Consider the following 21,831-nt stretch of genomic DNA (forward strand, 5'->3'; position numbering starts at 1 on the left):
AGGGAAAGAAACAGAGCTGGAGGAATCAGACTCCCTGACTTCAGACTATACTACAAAGCTACAGTAATCAAGACAGTATGGTACTGGCGCAAAAACAGAAATATAGATCAATGGAACAGGATAGAAAGCCCAGAGATAAACCCACGCACCTATGGTCAACTAATCTATGACAGAGGAGGCAAGGATATACAGTGCAGAAAAGACAGCCTCTTCAATAAGTTGTGCTGGGAAAACTGGACAGCTACATGTAAAAGAATGAAATTAGAACATTCCCTAACACCATACACAAAAATAAACTCAAAATGGATTAGAGACCTAAATGCAAGACTGGACACTATAAAACTCTTAGAGGAAAACATAGGAAGAACACTCTCTGACATAAATCACAGCAAGATCTTTTTTTGATCTACTTCCTAGAGTAATGGAAATAAAAACAAAAATAAAAAGACAACCCTCAGAATGGGAGAAAATATTTGCAAACAAATCAACAGACAAAGGATTAATCTCCAAAATATATAAACAGCTTATGCGGCTCAATAGTAAAAAAACAAACAACCTAATCAAAAAATGAGCAGAAGTAGACATTTCTGCAAAGAAGACATACAGTGGCCAAGAAGCACACGACAGGTTGCTCAACATCACTAATTATTAGAGAAATGCAAATCAAAAGTACAATGAGGTATCACCTCACACCAGTTAGAAAGGGCATCGTCAGAAAATCTACAAACAAATGCTGGAGAGGGTGTGGAGAAAAGGGAACCCTGTTGCACTGTTGGTGCGAATGTAAATTGATAAGCCACTATGGAGAACAGCATGGAGGTTCCTTAAAAAACTAAAAATAGAACTACCATATGACCCAGGAACCCCACTACTGGGCATATACCCAGAGAAAGCAATGATTCAGAAAGACACATGCACCCCAGTGTTAATTGCAACACTATTTACAATAGCCAGGTCATGGAAGCAACCTAAATGCCCATTGACAGATGAATGGATAAAGAAGTTGTGGTACATATATACAATGGAATATTACTCAGTCATAAAAAAGAACGAAATTGGGTCATTTATAGAGACGTGGATGGATCTAGAGAGTGTCATACAGAGTGAAGTAAGTCAGAAAGAGAAAAACAAATATAGTATATTAACGCATATATGTGGAATCTAAAAAAATGGTACAGATGAACCGGTTTGCAGGGCAGAAATAGAGACACAGATGTAGAGAACAAATGTATGGACACCAAGAGGGAAAGTGGCAGGTGGTGTGGTGGTGGTGGTGGTGGTATGAATTGGGCGATTGGGATTGACATGTATACACTAATATGTATAAAATAGATAACTAATAACCTGTTGTATAAAAAATAAAGTAAAATTCAAGAAGAAAAGAAACATATGCCACCTTACAATGTTCACTCTTTCCGTACATTTACTTTAGTTTTCTTATTTAAGTTTTAACTCATCTGTTACGTTTGTCAGCAGCATTTCAAAGCTTTCTTCACATTTCTTCATACTCTTGAATTGTTCTTGTCAAGATTGTTTCCAGATATTGTATCTTTTATGTTGCTAATGTATGTTGGCTCTTCCTCAATGTTATTCTTTAACTTAGAAGTTTATTGTAGTCTTGTCCTGAATCTTAAGGGCATGTTTATATATTTAACTTCAGGGTGATATTCCACTTAGTCACATGCTCCTGCAAGAGTTTCATCAGGTTGTATAAATTTCCTTTCTCACCCTGACACATTGGGGAATGACAACCTTGCTTCTGTGGCCTCTTCCCACTGGCATGGGATATGTGTCTCTATTTGGTGGCTTCACTGCCTCTTTTATATCCCTTTCTGGAAAGATGGCAGACCAGAATCGTTGCTGATCAACAATAAGTGGGCTTCCTGTCCATCAGCTGGATCAAGGGCTGGTCCTCCAAATGGTATTGTGTGCCGTGATATCAGTGCGATTGGTGCCATTCCTTCTCTTACTGACGTTTGTGGTGAGGAGATGGGGGTTTCTGTGGTTGCTCCTCCTCAGTGGTCAGTACAGAAATCCTGGTGGCACTTGGTGACAATGACAGTCCCTTCTATATCATTATGGAGACCAGAACATAGTCTGTGTGGTATCGAATCACAAAGCTGGAAGGGTTAAGGCTGTCATTTAAAGATGAGGGAGTGGGAATTCCCTGGTGGTCCGGTGGTTAGGACTCTGAGCTTTCACTGCTGAGGGCTGGGTTCAATCCCTGGTCGGGGAGCTAAGATCCTGCAAGCCGAGTGGCATGGCCAAAAAAAAAAAAAGATGAGGGAGATGAGGACCAGTGAACTCAGGGACAATAATGCAAATGACCTGCTCTAAGTGGTAGAGCAGTCTATAGCCCTGACTCTGGGCTGCCTGCTCTATCTACTGTCTTATACTTGCTCTCTTATACTGGTTTCTTGGGAAGAGAGTATGTTTTATAGAATTGGCAGGGATGATGTTCAGAAATCTAGAGCAGAAGCAGTTTCCAGAGACCATCTATTGATACTCTACTTCTCTGTTCCATGTCTGTGTTTTATCTCTATGTTTTAGTCTTAAATATTTCCTTCTCTCTGCCCTTCAGTCACTGTATCTCCCATCTCATTTAGTAGTTTATATTTTTAACTTCAGTCTTTTTCTTCAGTTTGAACATGCCTTGTGTTTTGACTAAGGAGTTTCATATTTTGATTTCATTTATTTCTCTTGTGGATAATTAATTGTTGTCTGTCTGTACGGCTATGTGTCCTATCTGAAAATGCTGCTTTTGTACAGGAGGGCTCTGGGCCACCATCCGAGGCTCTAGTTTGGAAGATGTTAGCCTGGTTTTATTTGGATCCCAGTTTTGTGCCATTAATGTCACCACAAGCAATTCACGAAGGATTCAATGCAAAGTTCCACCCAAGGTAAGTGGAATCTTTTGGCATTTCCTCTCTGAGTGAGTGACCATTATTAACGTGTAGTGTAAGGTTCTCAGTGAATCGTTTCTTAGAACTAAGTTAACTGACATGACGTTTTCATCATGAGAGCATGCTTATGTTGCTTACATGGAAGCACTTCTGTTATGAATTGGGAAGCTGACCCCGCCAATGGGGCTTGTAATTAGCATCAGTTAATTTCTTTTAAAAGAAGACAACCAGGCAGTCCCAGTCCCATACTCTTAATGAGTATTAGTGCCACAGAATAAATACATTTACCTACTGCACATTCTGAGTGTTGGTTTGCAAGACATATATCTTAGAATCTCGCTTCTTTCTCAAGTAAACAAATAACTTAGTTTTCATTAGCAATTTTGTTTTCTGGCATGGATGTGACTGGTGGAACTTGGAATCCTCTAGAATGTCTGGTTCCTATGAAATAGCTTCCTAGTTAGTCCCTACTGCTTCCCTTGTTTCTTAAACACAAGTCCCTTAGCTTTCCCATCCCTCTTCAGCTGGTGCTATCCCATAGATGGCATAAGAGTTTTTGGTTCAGACCCTTCCCTGGTGCTGTGGGTGAGAGTCATGCTCACAGCTGAAATTGAACTTCCTATTCAGAGTTCACTTCAGTGCCATCAAGATTCCTAGCACATCCATGACCCCCAAAGAAGGCTGTCTGCTGAACAATAAAGATCTCTGGAAGAAGAGAGGGTTCAGAGTAATCTTTGATCTCTGGTCCCATATTTTTATCTCATCCAGTTATTCAAATATTATGAAATGTTAGCTTTTATATATAAACTGCATGCAATTCTAATATGTTTGTGTTGTAATTTGTATATTTCCCATTATTGGACATTTAGATAATTTCCAAAATTTCCTGTGTACTTACCAGCCAACAATAACAGCACAGAGATATAAAGCTTTTGACATGGATATCCAGTTGTCTGAAACACTTTTTAAATAATACTCTCACCATCGCTGTGTGGGTGTCTGATTTCTGGTGCCTTGGCCAACATTGAGTATCAGCACTTTAGCTATATTTACTATTTTAATGGGTAAAATTTGTACTGTTTGAATTTCTTTTACTAGAGAGAATAAAAATTAGGAAAGCCAACTTTTAATTGAAAAAAGCAATACATGCAAAGTTCAAAAGAAAATAGTAAGACAATCATACTCTCTCGTACCCACTTCCCCATTCTTCAGTCCCCCTTTCTGAAACAACCACTTTAAATTCCTTTGAATATAGTTACAGTGTCATTTGTTGGTTAAATCAATAAACCATATTTACATTATTAAACTATTTGAATGATACTGACAGAATCAGGCAATATATATATTTTGTAGTTTGTCTTTTTCTTAGGGTTTTTTACTTTATAAATTTATTTATTTGTGTTTTTTTGGACTGTGTTGGGTCTTCGTTGCTGTGCGTGGGCTTTCTTTAGTTGCGGTGAGTGGGGGCTATTCTTCGTTGTGGTGTGTGGGCTTCTCATTGTGGTGGCTTCTCTTGTTGCGGAGCACGGGCTCTAGGCGCGTGGGCCTTAGTAGTTGTGGCACGCGGGCTCAGTAGCTGTGGCGTATGGGCTTAGTTGCTCCGCGGCATGTGGGATCTTCCTGGACCAGGGCTCAAACCTGTGTTCCCTGCATTGGCAGGCGGATTCTTAACCACTGTGCCACCAGGGAAGTCCCTAGAGTTTTTTTTTTACATGTCTTCCTTATTATAAAAATCCTCTATCTTAAAAAATATTTCATTATATCAGTTGCTCTTTTTTCTTGACGCTCCCTCTTCTTCTGCTTCAATCTAACTTGGTGTTTTCTAGATTTATTCTATAGGTTTCATCCTAGTATTTCCCTTGACTGCTCTCCTGAGTAGATTCACTGTTTCTTGGAGTTTTTTTTCTCTTTTTTTGGTTATTGCTTATTTTATAAGATAATAGCCTTAAGAAATATCCCAAGAAAGAAAATGTGGGAGGGAAGTTTTCTTAGTACTTAAATATCTCAAAGTACTTTCACAGTTGATGGGTAGTTTAGCTAGATATAGATGTTTATTTGAAATTGCGTTTTTTTTTGCAGAACCAATTGGAGTGTTAATTGCAAATCATTCTTCTTTACCCTTTAATCTGTTGGATGCTGCACTTGCCTATTCTAAGCACTTGTCACTGTGAGTGTGTGTGCATGTGAGAGAGACAGAGACAGAGAGAGACACAGAGAGACACAGAGAAAGACTTCAAAGTAGCAAATATAGTCTTTAAAAACAATTTTCTTGAAATTAACCCTTTAAACTAATTCTGTATGGACTTTGCTCAACTCAGTCTTATTTACAGAGTTTTTATTTTATTTTTTAAAAACTATTTATTTATTTTCCTTAATTTTTTGGCTGTGTCAGGTCTTAGTTGTGGCACACGGGATCTTCGTTGAGGCATGTGGGACCTTTTGTTATGGTGTGTGGTCTCTTCGTTGCGGCACCTGGGCTTCTCTCTAGTTGTGGCATGTGGGTTTTCTCTCTTTAGTTGTGGCGCAAGGGCTCCAGGGTGAGTGGGCTCTGTAGTTTGCAGCACATGGGCTCTCTCGTTGAGATGCAGGAGCTCAATAGTTGTGGCGCGTGGGCTTAGTTGTGCCGCGGCATGTGGGATCTTAGTTCTCCGACCAGGGATCGAACCTGCGTCCCCTGCATTGGAAGGTGGATTCTTTACCACTGGGCCACCAGGGGAGTCCCCAGAGTTTTGATTTTAAAAATTAATTTTTCAGGGGGAAGATGGACCTACAGTGAATGTGACTGTGATCAGAGGGGACCATTCTGTGGTTCTTCCCAAGGCATTTACTTACGTCTCCTCTTTAAATCCAGTAATTGTGTCTCTCAGCAGAAACAGAAGCAGCATAGCAGGTAAAATACCTGATCCTGCAGGATCTTTTCAGCTTAGAGCACTGATTGTATAAAAAGGCAAAACAATGGCCTATTAATTTTATTGAAGATAGTATTATATTTTGGATGGGAGTTATTTTTCTGAAAACCTGGAGACTGATTTTCTCCTCTTAGCCATCATTGAATAAATCTCCTTATACCTATTTTTCTCTCTGTAAAATTGGGACCATTTCTATCCCGAAAATGACATGGGAATTTGAAGTTAAAAATTCAATAAATATGTATTGTGTACCTACTATGTGCCAATAGTAATAGCACAGACATATAGTAGACATTAATCTTTGTCATTAATTTATAGAATTATTAGCCTCAGTTTACAGATTAGGAAACTAAAGAACAGAGAGAATAAGTTACTTGTCTAAGATGTTACTTGGTAGTAACAACCTGGTAGTAAGTACCAGAGTGGGGATTTGAACTCAGGCAGTCTGGTTGCAGATTCCAAGCACACAGCCACTTACAGTTTATTGTAAAATAGCATTTGGGGCAGCAGGTCCTTTTATAGCAGTTATTTGATATGATTAGAAAATAGTATTCTGATTAACTTGTTCCTTGAGAGACATATATATAAAGAGTGTATTATTTAGCATCCAACTACGTGAAATGATTTAATCTTTCTTTGATGATTCAGATGATATGACTGGATGGAATTATGACAATTTATTATCATGTCATAACATATAGATTTGGAAAAGTAGCAGGTAGCACTGTGTTCTGGTTAATTGGGTGCCAGTTGACAGAGTTTATGGCAGACATGTCTAAGGGTTTATTATACAAGACCATCAAATTTCCTAAAGAAACAGCCTGGACTCAATTTTTCTGGTACTGTTTTCATTTTCCATTGCTCAAGAGTACATAAAGGGAGGTGTCCTTCAGCTTCTCAATATTATTCAGCTCAGATAGTGCAGAAGAAGAACTTGCTGCCTGAGGCGACCAAAGTGTGTAAAATTCCTTAGTGGTATAGATTCTTCCCAACGAAGTAGAAAAGGGAGGAGGGAGCTCCGTGTTCTATTCAGATTTCAGTGATTTTGGCTCCTAATAAAATTTCCCACCTATAATGAAAAGAATAAATACATTGCATCAGTGCCTCAAAGGCATCTCAGATTAGCTTGACAATTGACCAACAGCCCAAGGAGATCATGTTATTGATATATACAACATGATGCATTATTTGCAGGATTTACACTTGCAATGAGATCTTTCTACAGGCAGAATAAAGAAGAACTTGTTATAAAACCCACAGTGAGTGGTGCCCTGTTGGGAAGGTTTCTTTTGGAAGTTGGAGGGCTACGTATCTCCATCCAGGAGATGCTGATGCTGATGAGGACAATAGAGCCAAGATGAAATCCAAGAGAAAAGAGGAGGGGCAGGGAAGGAGGAGGAAGGATTTGATGTGGGAGACCATTAGTGTGATTTTTGCTGTCAGCGCCCGATCTGAATGAATTCCAACTCAACCACTCCTTGGGCACAATACTTAACTTCCTTTATCTTTAGCTTCTCCAGCTGTTAGGTGGGAATAAGTCTTTCAACGTTATTGGGAAAAATGGAGATAAAGTATCAATAGGTAAAAGTACCTAGCCCAGGAACTAACACAGAGTAGCACTCAATAAATGCTTTATTGAAGTGAGCACCATCATTCTGCCAGATACTGGGTGTTGTATAAATGGGCCAAAGATGGCCTCTCTGCATTGGCCCCATGTGGTTTCCTTCTTCACAGCAGGCTGGGATCCATTAGCTGAAAAGTCCGCCAGTGCCAAATTCAAATTCTTACACACCTAATTGTTTTAAATATAGCCCCAATAAGCAGATTTCCTATAACCTTTTAGAGCCTATCTGCTTTACATACCCTGCAAAACTTCATTTAACATCTGATAGCCATATCTGTTCCTCTTGATACTCAATACATATATGAGATAAAATGAAGTGTCCGTAGTATACATGGCATTTTAGTAGAGTTGCTAATAAACTAAAAAGGCATTGAGATACAAGACTGGACTCAGGCCCTCACATTTCCATTAATCAGCTCTGAGACCTGGGCTACTGAGCCTTAGTTTCCTCAAAAGCAAAATGCCAATCCTGCTAACTGCCCTGCATATGTTATCAGGACAGTGTGAGGGTCAAATGGGATAATGTGGGTGAAAGGGCTCTGTAACTGCGAATGACTGCGCTCATATATAGCATTGCTACGGGGCTCGGTGCATAATCAAGACAGAGCTTTAGACTTTTATCTTCAGAAAAGTAGAGGCTACAAAAAGGACATGGGGTGTTATTTTCTGGTTATGAAGACCATCATAGCTACTTGATTTACCTTTGTATGGAGATGAATTAATGCCTCTTGTGTACAATTGTCCTGACAATTTTTCTTTCTACGCCCTTGAAGTTATAGGCTGTAGCTCTATTAAATGAGTTGTAAGTTTCATGATAAAAATTAGGTTGGCATTAAAAGCTTTTTCAAATTATTTTTATTTTATTTGTTTTGGCCACGCTGCACAGCTTGCAGGATCTTAGTTCCCTGACCACCGATCAAACCTGGTTCCAGCAGTGAAAGCGCCAAGTCCTAACCACTGGACCGCCAGGGAATTCCCGGCATTAAAACTCTTAATCAGAGTATTATGCACAGGGCTAACCACGTGTTTAATCTCAAAAGCTAATCTTAGAATTGAATAAACGGTTGAGACCACAAATCCACTTCACAGGGGCTAATGGATTCTTTTCAACACAGGAGGTGAGACCCTTTCCATTGGAATGGTGCTGCCAATGAACCACACCGATTTCGATGCCCAAGTCCACATTGGGGACACCAGAGCTCGGGTCCGAGCGCAGGCAGCTCAGGGCCTGGAGGTGGTGCTGCCCCCGCTGCCTGCTGGGCTCCACGGAATCTCAGTCTCCATCAATGGGGCCCACATTCACGCACAAGGGTGAGGTGGACCCTTGCCATTCATTTTAAGTCTGTTGATGGTCTAGCGATTCAGTTGAGGAATTCTAGTTTTGAGTTAGGTCTTTATTTTTTCTTTTTCTTCTGAAGCTAAGGGATAAACATATGAGAACCCTAAAATTTGAACAAATCTTGGAGACCCTACAGGACAGTTCACTCTCAAGACCAGTTTTTGGCTTACTAGTTGGGGAAAGGAGAACTTTCTGGAACTAAGATGTCATGTCTCTCAGTTGGGTTGGGATGAGATGGGATGGGCATCTCTATGTGAGGAGGAAGAGTCTGCGCTTAATAAGAGACTGTGATTTCACTAAGACCTTTAATGATAACAGTGTCTTGGGCTTTGAATAAATGGCTTCAATTACTGCACAAGCCGTGCTCAGTCCTCTTTACCCTGAAGTCCCCCTGCTCAGTATTTCTCCAGAAGTTCCCTTGCTTCATTCCAGAAAGTAGCTAAACTCTATGAGGCTGATGTGCCCACTTGATATTGGAGCAGGAAAATATCCCACATAGCTTCTCTTCTTCACGTTTCCTTCCTTCTCTGGTGGACTGTGCCCCTCACCTGTGCTCTCCATCACAGCCCCCTTTCTTTCTTCTTCTCCCCTCAATACATACATCTCGGCTGTCTCGTGCCTTCTTTTCTCTTTTTTTTCTGACTCTCAGTTATTTCATGACCACCTCCCCATTTTCTATAGGGTGGATCTTCACATCCAGTACATCACAGAAGTCTTCAGCATCCAGCCTTGCTGTGGGTCCGTTCTGGGTGAGTGGCTTTGACCTGACTGGTATTATTTATTCAGCGAGTCTACTCCCTGGATATTCAGAGTTTGTTCCTGGTGAGACCAGAGAAGGGGCTGCAGGGAGAGGTGCTTTCCCCTGCACTGGGAACTGAGTGATGTACTTTGGAAGGTGTGAAAACTCAGGATCCCTTAGCCCAGTGAGTTCAGGAAATTAAAGAATTTTTACGAAAAGGAGATGTGCCTGGTTTTCTTTTTTCCTAATGGAAGGAGGCTGAAACATCTAAAAAGTGGCGCATCTCGAGTACATATCACCGAATCACTTTGCTGTACATCAGAAATGAACACAATATTGTAGATAAACTATATTTTGATTATATAAACAACAGTAGTAAACGAGAGAAGAGCTTCCTGAGTTAGCCGTTTTGATACTGCATGTGCAAGGGCAAGAGGCATGAGTCTTTGATGTCTTCGCTTGCTCTAGGGATGTAGATGAAGGACGAGACAGAGTCAGAAACACAAATGTCAACATGGGAGATGTCAGGACAGGACAAATAGAGAAATCTAGAAAACTACTCATTTTCAGAAAAAACTGAAAGCTATGTATTTGCCTATGATAATCATTGTGATAGTGGATGAAATAACACATTATCCTTTAAAAAATTTTTTTTGATTGGGGTATAGTTGATTTACAATGTTGTGTTAGTTTCAGGTGTATATCAAAGTGAATTAGTTATACACATACATATATCCACTCTTTTTTAGATTATTTTCTCATATAGGCCATTGCAGAGTATTGAGTAGTTCCCTGTGCTATACAGTAGGTACATTCTCCTTCTTGAACATAGTATAATCCTTTTTAAAGCTGCTTGGCTATACCACTGATTTGGTAATGATAAGGGGTACGTTGCCCCCATCCCTGTCCTGAAGATGGGATTTGATTGTGCCCCAACTAGAAAGTGAGACAATGTCTATGAATACAGCAGCAAAATTACAAGCATGCTTCAATGTTTCAGTTCTTCTTGATATGTCATATACACACACACACGACTACATAATATATGGAATACTGGAATATTACATAGAATAATATAGAAGATAAGTAGAAGACTTCAACAAATTAGATTTTTCATTAGTAAGTTTAATATATATAGAACAATATATATACTACATAATAACATAGAGAATAATATGGAATATTAGGGCAGATAATACAACAGATGACAAGAAGACTAAAGAATTTGATTTTTCACTATGTGTATGTTGTATACATATGTATATGAAATATACATATTCTCTTTCTACATAATAATTTGTAGAATCATATAGACTGACATGTTAAGATAAAATAGCAGATGACAAGAGCACTTCAAGAAATTTGATTTTTCATTAGTGTCCAAGTTGATGGAGGTTTCTAAGGATCTATAAACATACTTGGAAATTTTGTCTTAAATAGCATAAACATTCCTCTTATAGGACAATTTATATTGTTTTACTGTCATGTGAAATTTAGCGCATCTGACTCCTGCCAAAATTGATCACACATCAACATTGATGGGTGAGGTGAGATACTTTCACTAACACTTACTCCACCTTTTACTTGGTCCTGCTGGGGCTCACACAGGGGCTGTGAGTTCCTAGTTCTGAAATACCAGCTTTTCAGTTTTGTTCTCAATATTTGCGCTTTAGGTGGAACCATCCTCAGCATCTCAGGAAGAGGGTTCAGCAGGGACCCAGCTTTGGTTTGGGTGCTCGTGGGCAATCGGTCCTGTGACATTGTGAACTCAACGGAGACGAACGTCTGGTGTGAGACCCCGCCAGCCCCCCTGCCGCCTGGTGCCCCAGCCCCTGTGGAGGTCTGGGCTGGCAGCCAGCCCTTCCCCCACCAACCTTTGCCAAGCCTGGTGGGGAAGGGCTTCATCTTCACATATGAAATGGCAGCAACCCCGGTGGTCACAGCCACGCGAGGAGAAATCACAAATCACAGCCTGAGGCTCTACGTGGAAGGGCAGAATCTCTCCAACTCAGAGGTTCTTCTGGGGAACTTGAGCTGTGATGTTGAGACCCAGTCTCCCAGTAGCAACACAAGCCTGTCTGGGTGCGCTTTTCCTCTTCACAGTTTGGAGGCGGGCATCTATCCTCTCCAAGTACGTCAGAGGCAGATGGGGTTTGCTGACATGTCTGCGGTGCCCCAGCAATTTGTGGTGTTGCCTCAGATAACAGCCATTTCCCCAACACTTGGGTCCACTTGTGGAGGGACAGTACTCACGGTGAGGGGCTTGGCTCTCAATTCCAGCAGGAGGTCAGTTCAGGTTGACATTTCAGGTCCTTTCACTTGTGTGATTTTGAGTTTGGGGGACCAGACAGTCCTCTGTCGGATTACCCCGGCGGGTAACCCCTTGCCTGGCGCTTCCTTCACCCTGAATGTTACTGTCCTGGTTAATGGGCTGCCCAGCGCCTGTCAGGGGAATTGCACTCTTTTCTTGTGTGAAGAGACAACTCCTGTCGTGGATGCCTGGACCACAACCATCAGTGGGTCTCGGACCACAGTGCTGATTAGGGGTCAGAGGTTAGGTACCGCGGCTGATGAACCAATGGTGTTTGTGGATGATCGCCTTCCTTGCACTGTGACTTTCTTTAATACAACCCATGTGGCATGCTGGATCAGTGACTTGGCCCCAGGACCCCACTACCTATCGGTTTTTCATACAAGATATGGGTATGCTTGCTCTGGTTACGTTTACAGACACTTCCACATTTTGCCTCAAGTGTTTCATTATTTCCCCAAGAATTTCAGCCTCCATGGTGGAAGCCTCTTGACCTTGGAGGGTACAGCCCTGAGGGGACAGAACTCCACTTTAGTCTACATTGGCCAGCAGGCCTGCCTGACTGTGAACCTCAGCTCTGAGCTCATCCAGTGCGCTGTTCCTGCAGGGAATGGCTCCGTTGCCCTGGTCATAGAGGTAGATGGACTTTCTTACCAGGTGGGCGTCATTGGTTACAGCGACGCCTTCACCCCCGAATTGCTCTCAGTTTCTCAGACTGATGATGTCTTAACGTTTTCAGTGGCTGGGATCTCAGGAGCTGCAAACGTTGACATTTTTATTGGGATGTTCCCCTGTGTGGGTGTCTCTGGCAACCGTACCCTTCTCCAGTGTGTGGTCCCATCCCTTCCTGTCGGGGAGTACCAGGTCAGAGGTTATGACCACCTGAGAGGGTGGGCCTCATCTATCCTGGTGTTCACATCCAGAGTGACCGTTACAGCAGTGACCGAGAACTTCGGTAAGTCAGGCAGATGAGGCAGAAGAGCTTTCTTTATATAAGTGGATCAGTAGCTCCTGTCCCTACTCTGTGAGGTAGGAAATCAACGTCAGTCTGAATGACAGAAAGAGAGAGAAGCCGGCTTTCCTCTTACAGCCCCAGCTTCCTCCTAAAACTTTGTCATGCTCCATTTATGAGGCTTTGTTTTTTATCGAGGAGATTGTGCATATTCTCTAAGTGTTGATTGTATTTTAATTTGATACATTAACCCGCTTTAATTTGTGCTTTAAGTAATACCATTTGTAAGAGCTCATAATTTGATCATTTAAGTAGAACATAAATGCCTTCATTTATTTTTAAACCTATCTGCCAATTTGAATTGTTTTAAACTTATTAAATATGATTAATTTTTATCATTTTGTACTATTTCACAGATGAATTCATACTCCACCAATAATAAGCCAATTGCACAGTACGATTTCATTGGTTGAACTTTTTCTCCTTTTAGATGTTTTGATATTTGCCTTGCCTTTTCTTCCAATGATGGTTTGGGTTTCTGTCCCCTTAATGTCTTACTACACTTGAGATAGCTCAAATGCGATTGTGATGCAGAAAGGTTAGAAGTAATTATGGGAGCAGGATCCTAGACTGATGAAGTACGAACCAAGCCATTTCTTGGAACAAATATGTCTGGCCTCAGCTGGGCGGGATGCTGTGGGGATTGGGGTTTGGTCCTGAGTCTGTCACTATCTTAGCTGGGTAACTTTTTTAAGCCTCAGATTTCTTATTTGATAAAGGGTTTGGGGCTGGATGTTCCCTTGTTCCCCTTTCAACTCTTTAGGAATCCATGACTTTTATGGTGAGAGAGGAGGGGTAAGAATGCACCCAAGCAAAAAGTTTGTCAGGTAGCTGTGTAAATACCACCTAGATTTGACATTGAAGGCAGGAGAAACTAGACCTCTATCTCAATGTAGACTAGAGGTCTCTGCACATCTGACATTTTCAGATGTCAGCTGACATTTTCCTTTACTGATTTTCAGACTGAAGCAAAACATGTTGTCTGTTAAGAACTGACATGATTTTACCCATCAGACAGGCACTCTTCTTACACAGCAGGTAGGAGTATAAACTGGGGCAACATTATTTTGGAGAGAAATTTGGCAGTATTCGTCAAAATTAAAAATTTACTTTTCCTTTGACCTAGCAATTCCACTTCTAAGAAGTTGCACCAGTTTTACTCATATAAGTGTATATAGTTCATTGCACCATCCTTAATTGCAGCAAAAGAGGAGAAATTATGGAACTATCAATCAATAGGAAGATTGCTCAATAAATTATGGAATAATCATGTGATGGAATTCTAAGTGGCTATTAAAATGATGAGCTAGGGGGCTTCCCTGGTGGCACAGTGGTTGAGAGTCCGCCTGTCGATGCAGGGGACACGGGTTTGTGCCCCGGTCCGGGAAGATCCCACATGCCGCGGAGCAGCTGGGCCCGTGAGCCATGGCCGCTGAGCCTGTGCGTCCGGAGCCTGTGCTCCGCAGCGGGAGAGACCACAACAGTGAGAGGCCCACATACTGCAAAAAAAATAAATAAATAAAAAATAAAAATGATGAGCTAGATCTGTATATATAGACTTGGAAAAATGTTTATGCTACACTTCTAATTTTTAAAAATTGTAGAATATTATGTATAGAATGACCCCTTTGTATAAAAAAACCGATATGCTTAGAAAATTCAAGAAGAATTCACAAGAAATTCTATCCATGGCTACTTCTGGGGAGTGAGATAAGTAGTTAGGGGAAGTTTTTCTTTCACTTTATACTCCTCTGTATAAAAAGTTTAAGAACTATAAATAAGCATTATTTTTCTACATAGGAATTTTTACACGTTTTATAGGTTGTTGAATTATTGGGGTTTGACAGAATAAGGGCTCTAGGCTTTGGAGGCAGAGCTTAGTGAGAAGAAACTGAGAAAACAGGGAATCTAAGGCCAGTGTGTGGACTCAGGAGGGCATAGAAAGGATGAAGGGGAGCAGAAAAGCATGGGTTTGAATTCTGAGTAAAGAAAGATTTGCCTCTATGATGGTGAACTCATCATTTTGTCTTTAAAGGCTGCCTGGGTGGAAGGCTCGTGCATGTGTTTGGAGCAGGATTTTCTCCCGAGAACACCTCAGCTGCCGTGTGTGGTGCTCCCTGCCAAGTCTTGGCTAACGCGACAGTGTCTGCCTTCAGCTGCCTGGTTCTGCCCCTGGATGGTCAGGAAAAGTGTCATATTCGTTTTTTAAAGAGTGCATGTGAAAATGACATACTTTGGTTAACTCCATTTTTTTGATAATTAATGCTGTATTGACTTTAAATTTTTCTATGTGTTCCTGGTGGGGGAAAATATGCTGATCCCCATCTAAAATGGTAGTTAGAATTGGGGACCACCTGTTAAGATGAGTCATAATAGCTTTTGTCATATTAATGACAACAAAACGTTTATCACCTATGTTCTTTTTTTTTAAATGTCTTTATTGGAGTATAATGGCTTTACAATGGTGTGTTAGTTTCTGCTTTATACAAAGTGAATCAGTTATACATATACATATGTTCCCATCTCTCTTCCCTCTTGCGTCTCCCTCCCTCCCGCCCTCCCTATCCCACCCCTCCAGGTGGTCACAAAGCACCGAGCTGATCTCCCTGAGCTATGCGGCTGCTTCCCACTAGCTATCTATTTTACGTTTGGTACTGTATATATGTCCATGCCACTCTCTCACTTTGTCACAGCTTACCCTTCCCCCTCCCCATATCCTCAAGTCCATCCTCTAGTAGGTCTGTGTTCTTGACGGCAGTCATATGAAGATGGAGAAAGTAGAACTGAGTGGTGAATACTAGTTTCAGTGACAGCCTAGGCATCGTGGAGAAAACAATCTTGTCTTGCTCTGAGGTGGGGCTGCTGAAAATGTCTGCCTTCTGGAGGTCCTAGTGAAGGGATTAGATCATTTTGCTGGAGAGCTCTTGCATATTAGTGTGCTCAGGTCTTGAATCTTATTATAGGAAAAAGAGGCCAACATTAACATTATCCTTTTATTCTGTAAAGTCCAGATAATTACCTGAGCCCTTACTCAGTAAAACACCACGATCTCTCACTGCTTTAAGCTTTGTAGCCATCACGTAAATTGTGGCACGGGAAGCCATGTCTTTGTGGGGTGGAGGGTTTAGAATGGAAGGTGCAAAGCTTTGATATTTCTATGATGGGGCTCACAACACATGCTTATTACCCGCTGAGCTTCAGAAAATAAAGTCTCAGGGATGAAATTACTATTATCACTACAGGGTCAGCTAAGCCAGGTGGTTATTTGGTTTGCATAATCATAGATCTTATACCCGTGCATTTAAAAATCATTTGTACTCACATTTTCTGTAAAATGCTTTAAGTTATATTCCTAATTTCTGTGTCCGCAACTTGAATGTTGGTGAAAGATTTACAGTGATAAAAGCATCACTTCTGAGCTTGGACAAAAATTCCATGATGGATAATACTGTTGTGATGGCAGTTACATTGGATGGTCTTAGACCAGAAGGAGGAGTGGTGGTGGTGGCCGTGGGGATTGGGAGGAAGGAGAGGAGGAGGAAAGGAGGGGAGAGGAGAAAGAATCCTTGCTTACGATACTGGAAATCGAGTGTCCTATGACCATCATGTATATGAGCAGAACATCACAGACGAGAGATCTGTTCTACTTAAGATTCCACAATAGGAAATTTAGGATATGGTAGAAAGTTGAAGTTAATATGTCTGTTTCTTTCTCTGTTCTAACTCCTGTGCCTAGAACTGTCCTGGCTTAGGGGACGTGCAAAATTAATGTTCGATGAAAGAATAAATACGGGAATTGGGAAATGGTGGAAACGTAAAACCGACTCCCCATTTCTAGGTCCTAATATTTAACAAATACTGCTACAGTTTTTCTGGAGGGGGCGGGGGGGGGCTTTCACGTATGCACTATTTAAATTAATCAACTCTTTGCTATTATTTCAAGACATCTAGTTTCAACCAGAAGGACAAACTAAAAACCAGTGAAGTTTCAGGGTCAGGTAAATTGTGTTATTGGGAGTTTTATAACTCATAGGAGAGGAATAAAATAAATTATTATATTTTAAAAGATTTGATTAAATTTAGAAAAAGAATTCTCAAAATTCCTTGATTTTTAGAAGAGGAAAACATGAGTGAGGCGCTGTAACTTTTACCATTGTCACTAGGTGTCAGCAAACACTCATTGATTGTACAAGGGCCGCTCATTTACTCTGGGGAAATGGATAATTTATTTTCCTCTTTCATTAAAAAAGAATTGGGAGATTGGGATTGACATAAATACACTAATATGTATAAAATAGTTAACTAATCAGAGCCTTCTGTATAAAAAAATAAATGAAATAAAATTCAAAATTAAAAAAGTCTTTTAAAAGACTTTTAAGTAGTGTCTATAAAGATGGAGAGGAACTGGCAGAATCCAACTCCACTGCTTTCTTTTTTTTTTAACATCTTTATTGGAGTATAATTGCTTTACAACGTTGTGTTAGCTTCCGCTGCACAACAAAGTGAATCAGCCATATGTATACACATACCCCATATCCCCTCCCTCTTGCATCTCCCTCCCACCCTCCCTATCCCACCCCTCTAGGTGGTCACAAAGCACCGAGCTGACCTCCCTGTGCTATGTGGCTGCTTCCCACTAGCTATCTGTTTTACATTTGGTAGTGTATATATGTCCATGCCACTCTCTCACTTTGTCCCAGCTTACCCTTCCCTCTCCCCGTGTCCACAAGTCCATTTTCTATGTCTGTGTCTTTATTCCTGTCCTGCCTCTAGGTTTGTCAGAACCGTTTTTTTTTTTTTTAAGATTCCATATATATGTGTTAGCATACGGTATTTGTTTTTCTCTTTCTGACTTACTTCACTCTGTATGACAGACTCTAGATCCATCCACCTCACTACAAATAACTCAATTTTGTTTCTTTTTATGGCTGAGTAATATTCCATTGTATACATGTGCCACATCTTCTTTATCCGTTCAGCTATCAGTGGGCATTTAGGTTGCTTCCATGTCCTAGCTATTGTAAATAGTGCTGCAATGAACATTGTGGTACATGACTCTTTTTGAATTATGGTTTTTTCAGGGTATATGCCCAGTAGTGGGATTGCTGGGTCATATGGTAGTTCTATTTTTAGTTTTTTAAGGAACCTCCATACTGTTCTCCATAGTGGACGTATCAATTTACATTCCCACCAGCAGTGCAAGAGCGTTCCCTTTTCTCCACACCCTCTCCAGCATTTATTGTTTGTAGATTTTTTGATGATGGCCATTCTGACTGGTGTGAGGTGATACCTCATTGTAGTTTTGATTTGCATTTCTCTAATGATTAGTGTTGTTGAGCATCCTTTTATGTGTCTGTTGGCAATCTGTATATCTTCTTTGGAGAAATGTCTATTTAGGTCTTCTGCCCATTTTTGGATTGGGTTATTTGTTTTTTTGATATTGAGCTGTATGAGCTGCTTGTGTATTTTGGTGATTAATCCTTTGTCACTCCACTGGTTTCTTACTTAAGATCCAGGATGGGAGTTGGGGATTCTATGTATCCCTGAAATTGGATAAGACATTTTGAGAATATGATTGTGTATTTTTTTTGTAGGAAGTAGGTCTACAGTGTACATCGAATTGTCAAAGGAGTGTGTCTCATAAATTATTAAAAACTACTAAATAATTCCCCTACTTTCAGATAGGATTGCACAGAACCAATTTAGTTAAGAATCTGTTATATTTTAAAAGATTTTTTAGCGGGCACTTTCACAGCAGCGACCCATACAAGTGTTTCACAGTTGCCTTTCTCAGGGAAATCTATCCTTTTACCTACTAATGCTCCCCACTCTACTTTTTTCAACCTTAATCAGCTGGCAGCCCTTGGGAAAGCTGAATAATTTCAGTCCTTCTAACACAGTGCTTCTCAATGATATTATTATTGAGAATTACTGAAAAAAATATTATTACCGGAGCAGCAACAGTAGCAGCACCTGGGATTTTGTTAACAGTGCGAATCCTTGGGACCTACTGTATCAGAAACTTAACAGCAAGTAAACATTTTAGTATTTCTCCTCTGAGCTTCTTGAGTATAATCTGTAAAAATATGCAGTCACTATGCTGTACACCTGAAACTAACATAATATTGTAAATCAACTATACTTCAATAAAAGTTAAGAAATGTAGAGCTCTAAAAATATCCTGTTGCTGCTTTTGGGGTCATCATCTTTACTTTTCCCCCAAATTGTACTTCTAACAAAAGAAGAATTTTCTTTCTTCATTTGATAGGTTGCTAAAGCATCTTGTCAGTCTAATACTCTGTATTTGTTTAAAATCAGCAAGATCTTTGATCTTTTGGTTTCCTGCATTTATATCTTGAGTTATACCACATGACTTCTTCATGGAAACTTTGACTTTTCCATGAGGCATGAAAAGCTAAAGTGATTAAGGTCACACAGCTATTTTGTGGCAGAACCTTGAGTAAAATCCATGGATTCTGATCCCCAACGCTGGGCACTTTTCATAATCCACCTTGTCAATTTGCATCCACCTAATCACCCATAATGAGTTCATTATTTTATAGGTGTTAAGCCTGTTTTTATTTGCCCCAGGGCTTACTAACTGGAAAGTTCTCATGTTTCCTCTATCCATACAAGACTCTTACTTTCCAGACATTTTAATTGCTGTAATTCTTTGGGAACACAGCCACAGAACCTACTTTGTGTTAGGTGCTTTGGAATATACCAGCAATAATAATACTATTTGTGTGTGATTGAATAACGGCAAACCCTCTCATGTACTTGTCTTATCCCTTGCTGCATGTAGCCCTGTGATGTAGGCAGGCCTCTTAGCTTCAAGCTCATAGCCCTTGATAACATGTGTTACGTACCTGCATGAACAAGCTAGCTGCAGAGGTAGAAGGCTAGAGAAAATTTTTCTTTTCTACTTTATTAAGGTTTTCAGGCAGAGATGCTCCCAAACCATCTCATGTAGAGATTTGTTCATCCTCCTGTTAAAGGTTATTGCCAGTCTGGCTTGGTGATGCTTTTTACATCGTGTCTCATGACCTGGAAAGAAATGGTCTCAGGGTCAGAGGCCTTCAAATCATTGCTATTCTTCTTTATGAAATGTTAATAGTCATAACTCTATGAGAATCAAGAACTTCTGTTAATCAGGAGATCCCATAAAGAGAATGAAAAGTCTAGCCACAAATCTGGAGAAGGTATTAGTAAGCATATAACCTCTGTAGGATTAGTACCCAGAATATAGAACTCACAAATCAATAAGGAAAAGACAAGCATTCCAATAGAAAAAAAGGCAAATGACAGAAATGGGAATTTCATAGAAGGGAAAATATGTTGTTACTAAACATATAAAAACTTCCTCAACCTAAAAAGTAATGATGAAAATTCAAATAAGGCCACAATGAGATGCTGTTGTATACTCACTGGACTGGCCAAAATTAAGAGTCTGATAATCCCAAGTGCTGACAATTATGTGGGTTACTGGGAAGTCATAAATATAGGTGGTAGGAACGTGAAATGACACAACCACTTTGGAAATAACATGGCACTGCCTTGTAAGGTTGAACTTGCACCTACCCTATGAGTAGACAATTTTCTTAGAGGTATATACCCTAGAGAAAATTCCATACATGTTTGTAGTAGCAAAACCTGGGAATTACCCAAAAGTCCATTGGTGACAGAATAGGTAAATATATTGTAGTACTTTCACAGAATGCAGTGTTGAACAGCAGTGAAAATGTTTGAACAACAGTTACATGCAATAATAGGGCTAAATCTTGGAAACATAATATCGAGTGAAGAAAGCAGGTCTAAGGATATTATGCCATGTAGTCTATTTTCTAAAGTTCAAAAAGAAGTAAAACTCAACAATCTCCTGTTTAGGATACAAACCCATGTGAGAAAGCTATTTAAAAAATGCAAGTGTTTGTTTCTGAGAATGAGGAGGAAGTGGGTAGACTTGGCCAGGAGCACATAGACTGGAGAGCATCTTGACGGCATTGGCTTATGTTGGCTGAATTTATGGTACATTCACATGAGTTTTCTGACTAGGTGATTCATATTTTACAAAAACATGATTTGTATCTTCTGTATGAATTATGTACACATAGTACACTTTTAAGAAGAGTAAATGAATATGTTTATTTTCCTATTGGTCAAGGAAAAACACATGGGCTTGCTTGATGTAATAAAGTAAGGCCTTTAGTTCTTTCTGTGGTTATTACCTAACCCAACGTTGACCATTTCATGCAGTGTCCTTGGCTTTCCTGTGTGGCCTGAGGCCTGAGGAGGAGAACTGTGAGACCTCTGGCTGCAGCTACGTGCAGTGTGATTTGACTGTCGCTGTGGGGACAGAGAGCCTGCCCGAATCATGGCCTTATTTCTACACCTGTGAAGAGAGTTCCCGATGCATCTGTGCACAAGATCGTTGGACAGAGTCCGTCTTTCCATCTTTCTCAGGCCTCTTCATCAGGTAACCCAGTCCTCTCCCTCCCTGACCTTCCCCACGAATGCATAGCCAGTGGATTAATGGAATTCTCAGGAACTGCAGGCTGCGTGGACACAGCCCTAGGGCCAACCCTCTTGTTGGAGGGACTGTTCCATTGTGGATTCCAGCCAGTCTGCATATCAAAGAGTCTCCTGTCTTTTCAAGTGTTCAAGAGAACATCTGAAAAATCTGCCCAGTAAACAGCCTGCTTTGTTCTTGCTTAGATTTTAATATTTATCTTCCGATCCAGAGCAACATCTGGTGAATGCCAATGGGGGGAAAAAGATTAGACATTATGAAAAACAGAAGGCTCTTTTCCCGTTTCCTTTTTCTTTTCTTTCCAAACAGATTCACAAGTATGAGAAAAAGTCATAGAGAAATCCAGCAGATTGTGCAATGTTTATTCAGAAGAAAGGGGGATGCCTGGGCCGAAGGACTGTAGATCTAGGATTTAAAAGCCATAGGCTTATAAGTTTTTGAACTTAAAAAGCAAACAAATAAAT

At 40.4% G+C, this 21,831-nt stretch overlaps 1 protein-coding gene across 1 annotated transcript in view; it reads left to right on the forward strand.

Annotated features, from left to right (window-relative positions):
• PKHD1 (PKHD1 ciliary IPT domain containing fibrocystin/polyductin) overlaps nt 1–21,831 on the forward strand; it is a 425,169-nt gene that overhangs the window by 51,531 nt on the left and 351,807 nt on the right. Inside the window, exons 27-33 of the mRNA XM_089918628.1 lie at nt 2,770–2,900; nt 5,658–5,793; nt 8,552–8,747; nt 9,457–9,524; nt 11,188–12,780; nt 14,873–15,016; nt 21,094–21,313. Coding sequence (XP_089774754.1) covers nt 2,770–2,900; nt 5,658–5,793; nt 8,552–8,747; nt 9,457–9,524; nt 11,188–12,780; nt 14,873–15,016; nt 21,094–21,313 — 2,488 coding nt within the window. The remainder of the gene's footprint in view (nt 1–2,769; nt 2,901–5,657; nt 5,794–8,551; nt 8,748–9,456; nt 9,525–11,187; nt 12,781–14,872; nt 15,017–21,093; nt 21,314–21,831) is intronic.

Source organism: Delphinapterus leucas, chromosome 10 (genome assembly GCF_059928025.1).
Source record: "Delphinapterus leucas isolate spDelLeu-1000000601 "Yukka" chromosome 10, BTC_Dleu_Yukka2, whole genome shotgun sequence".
In the NCBI taxonomy this organism is placed as follows: domain Eukaryota; kingdom Metazoa; phylum Chordata; class Mammalia; order Artiodactyla; family Monodontidae; genus Delphinapterus; species Delphinapterus leucas.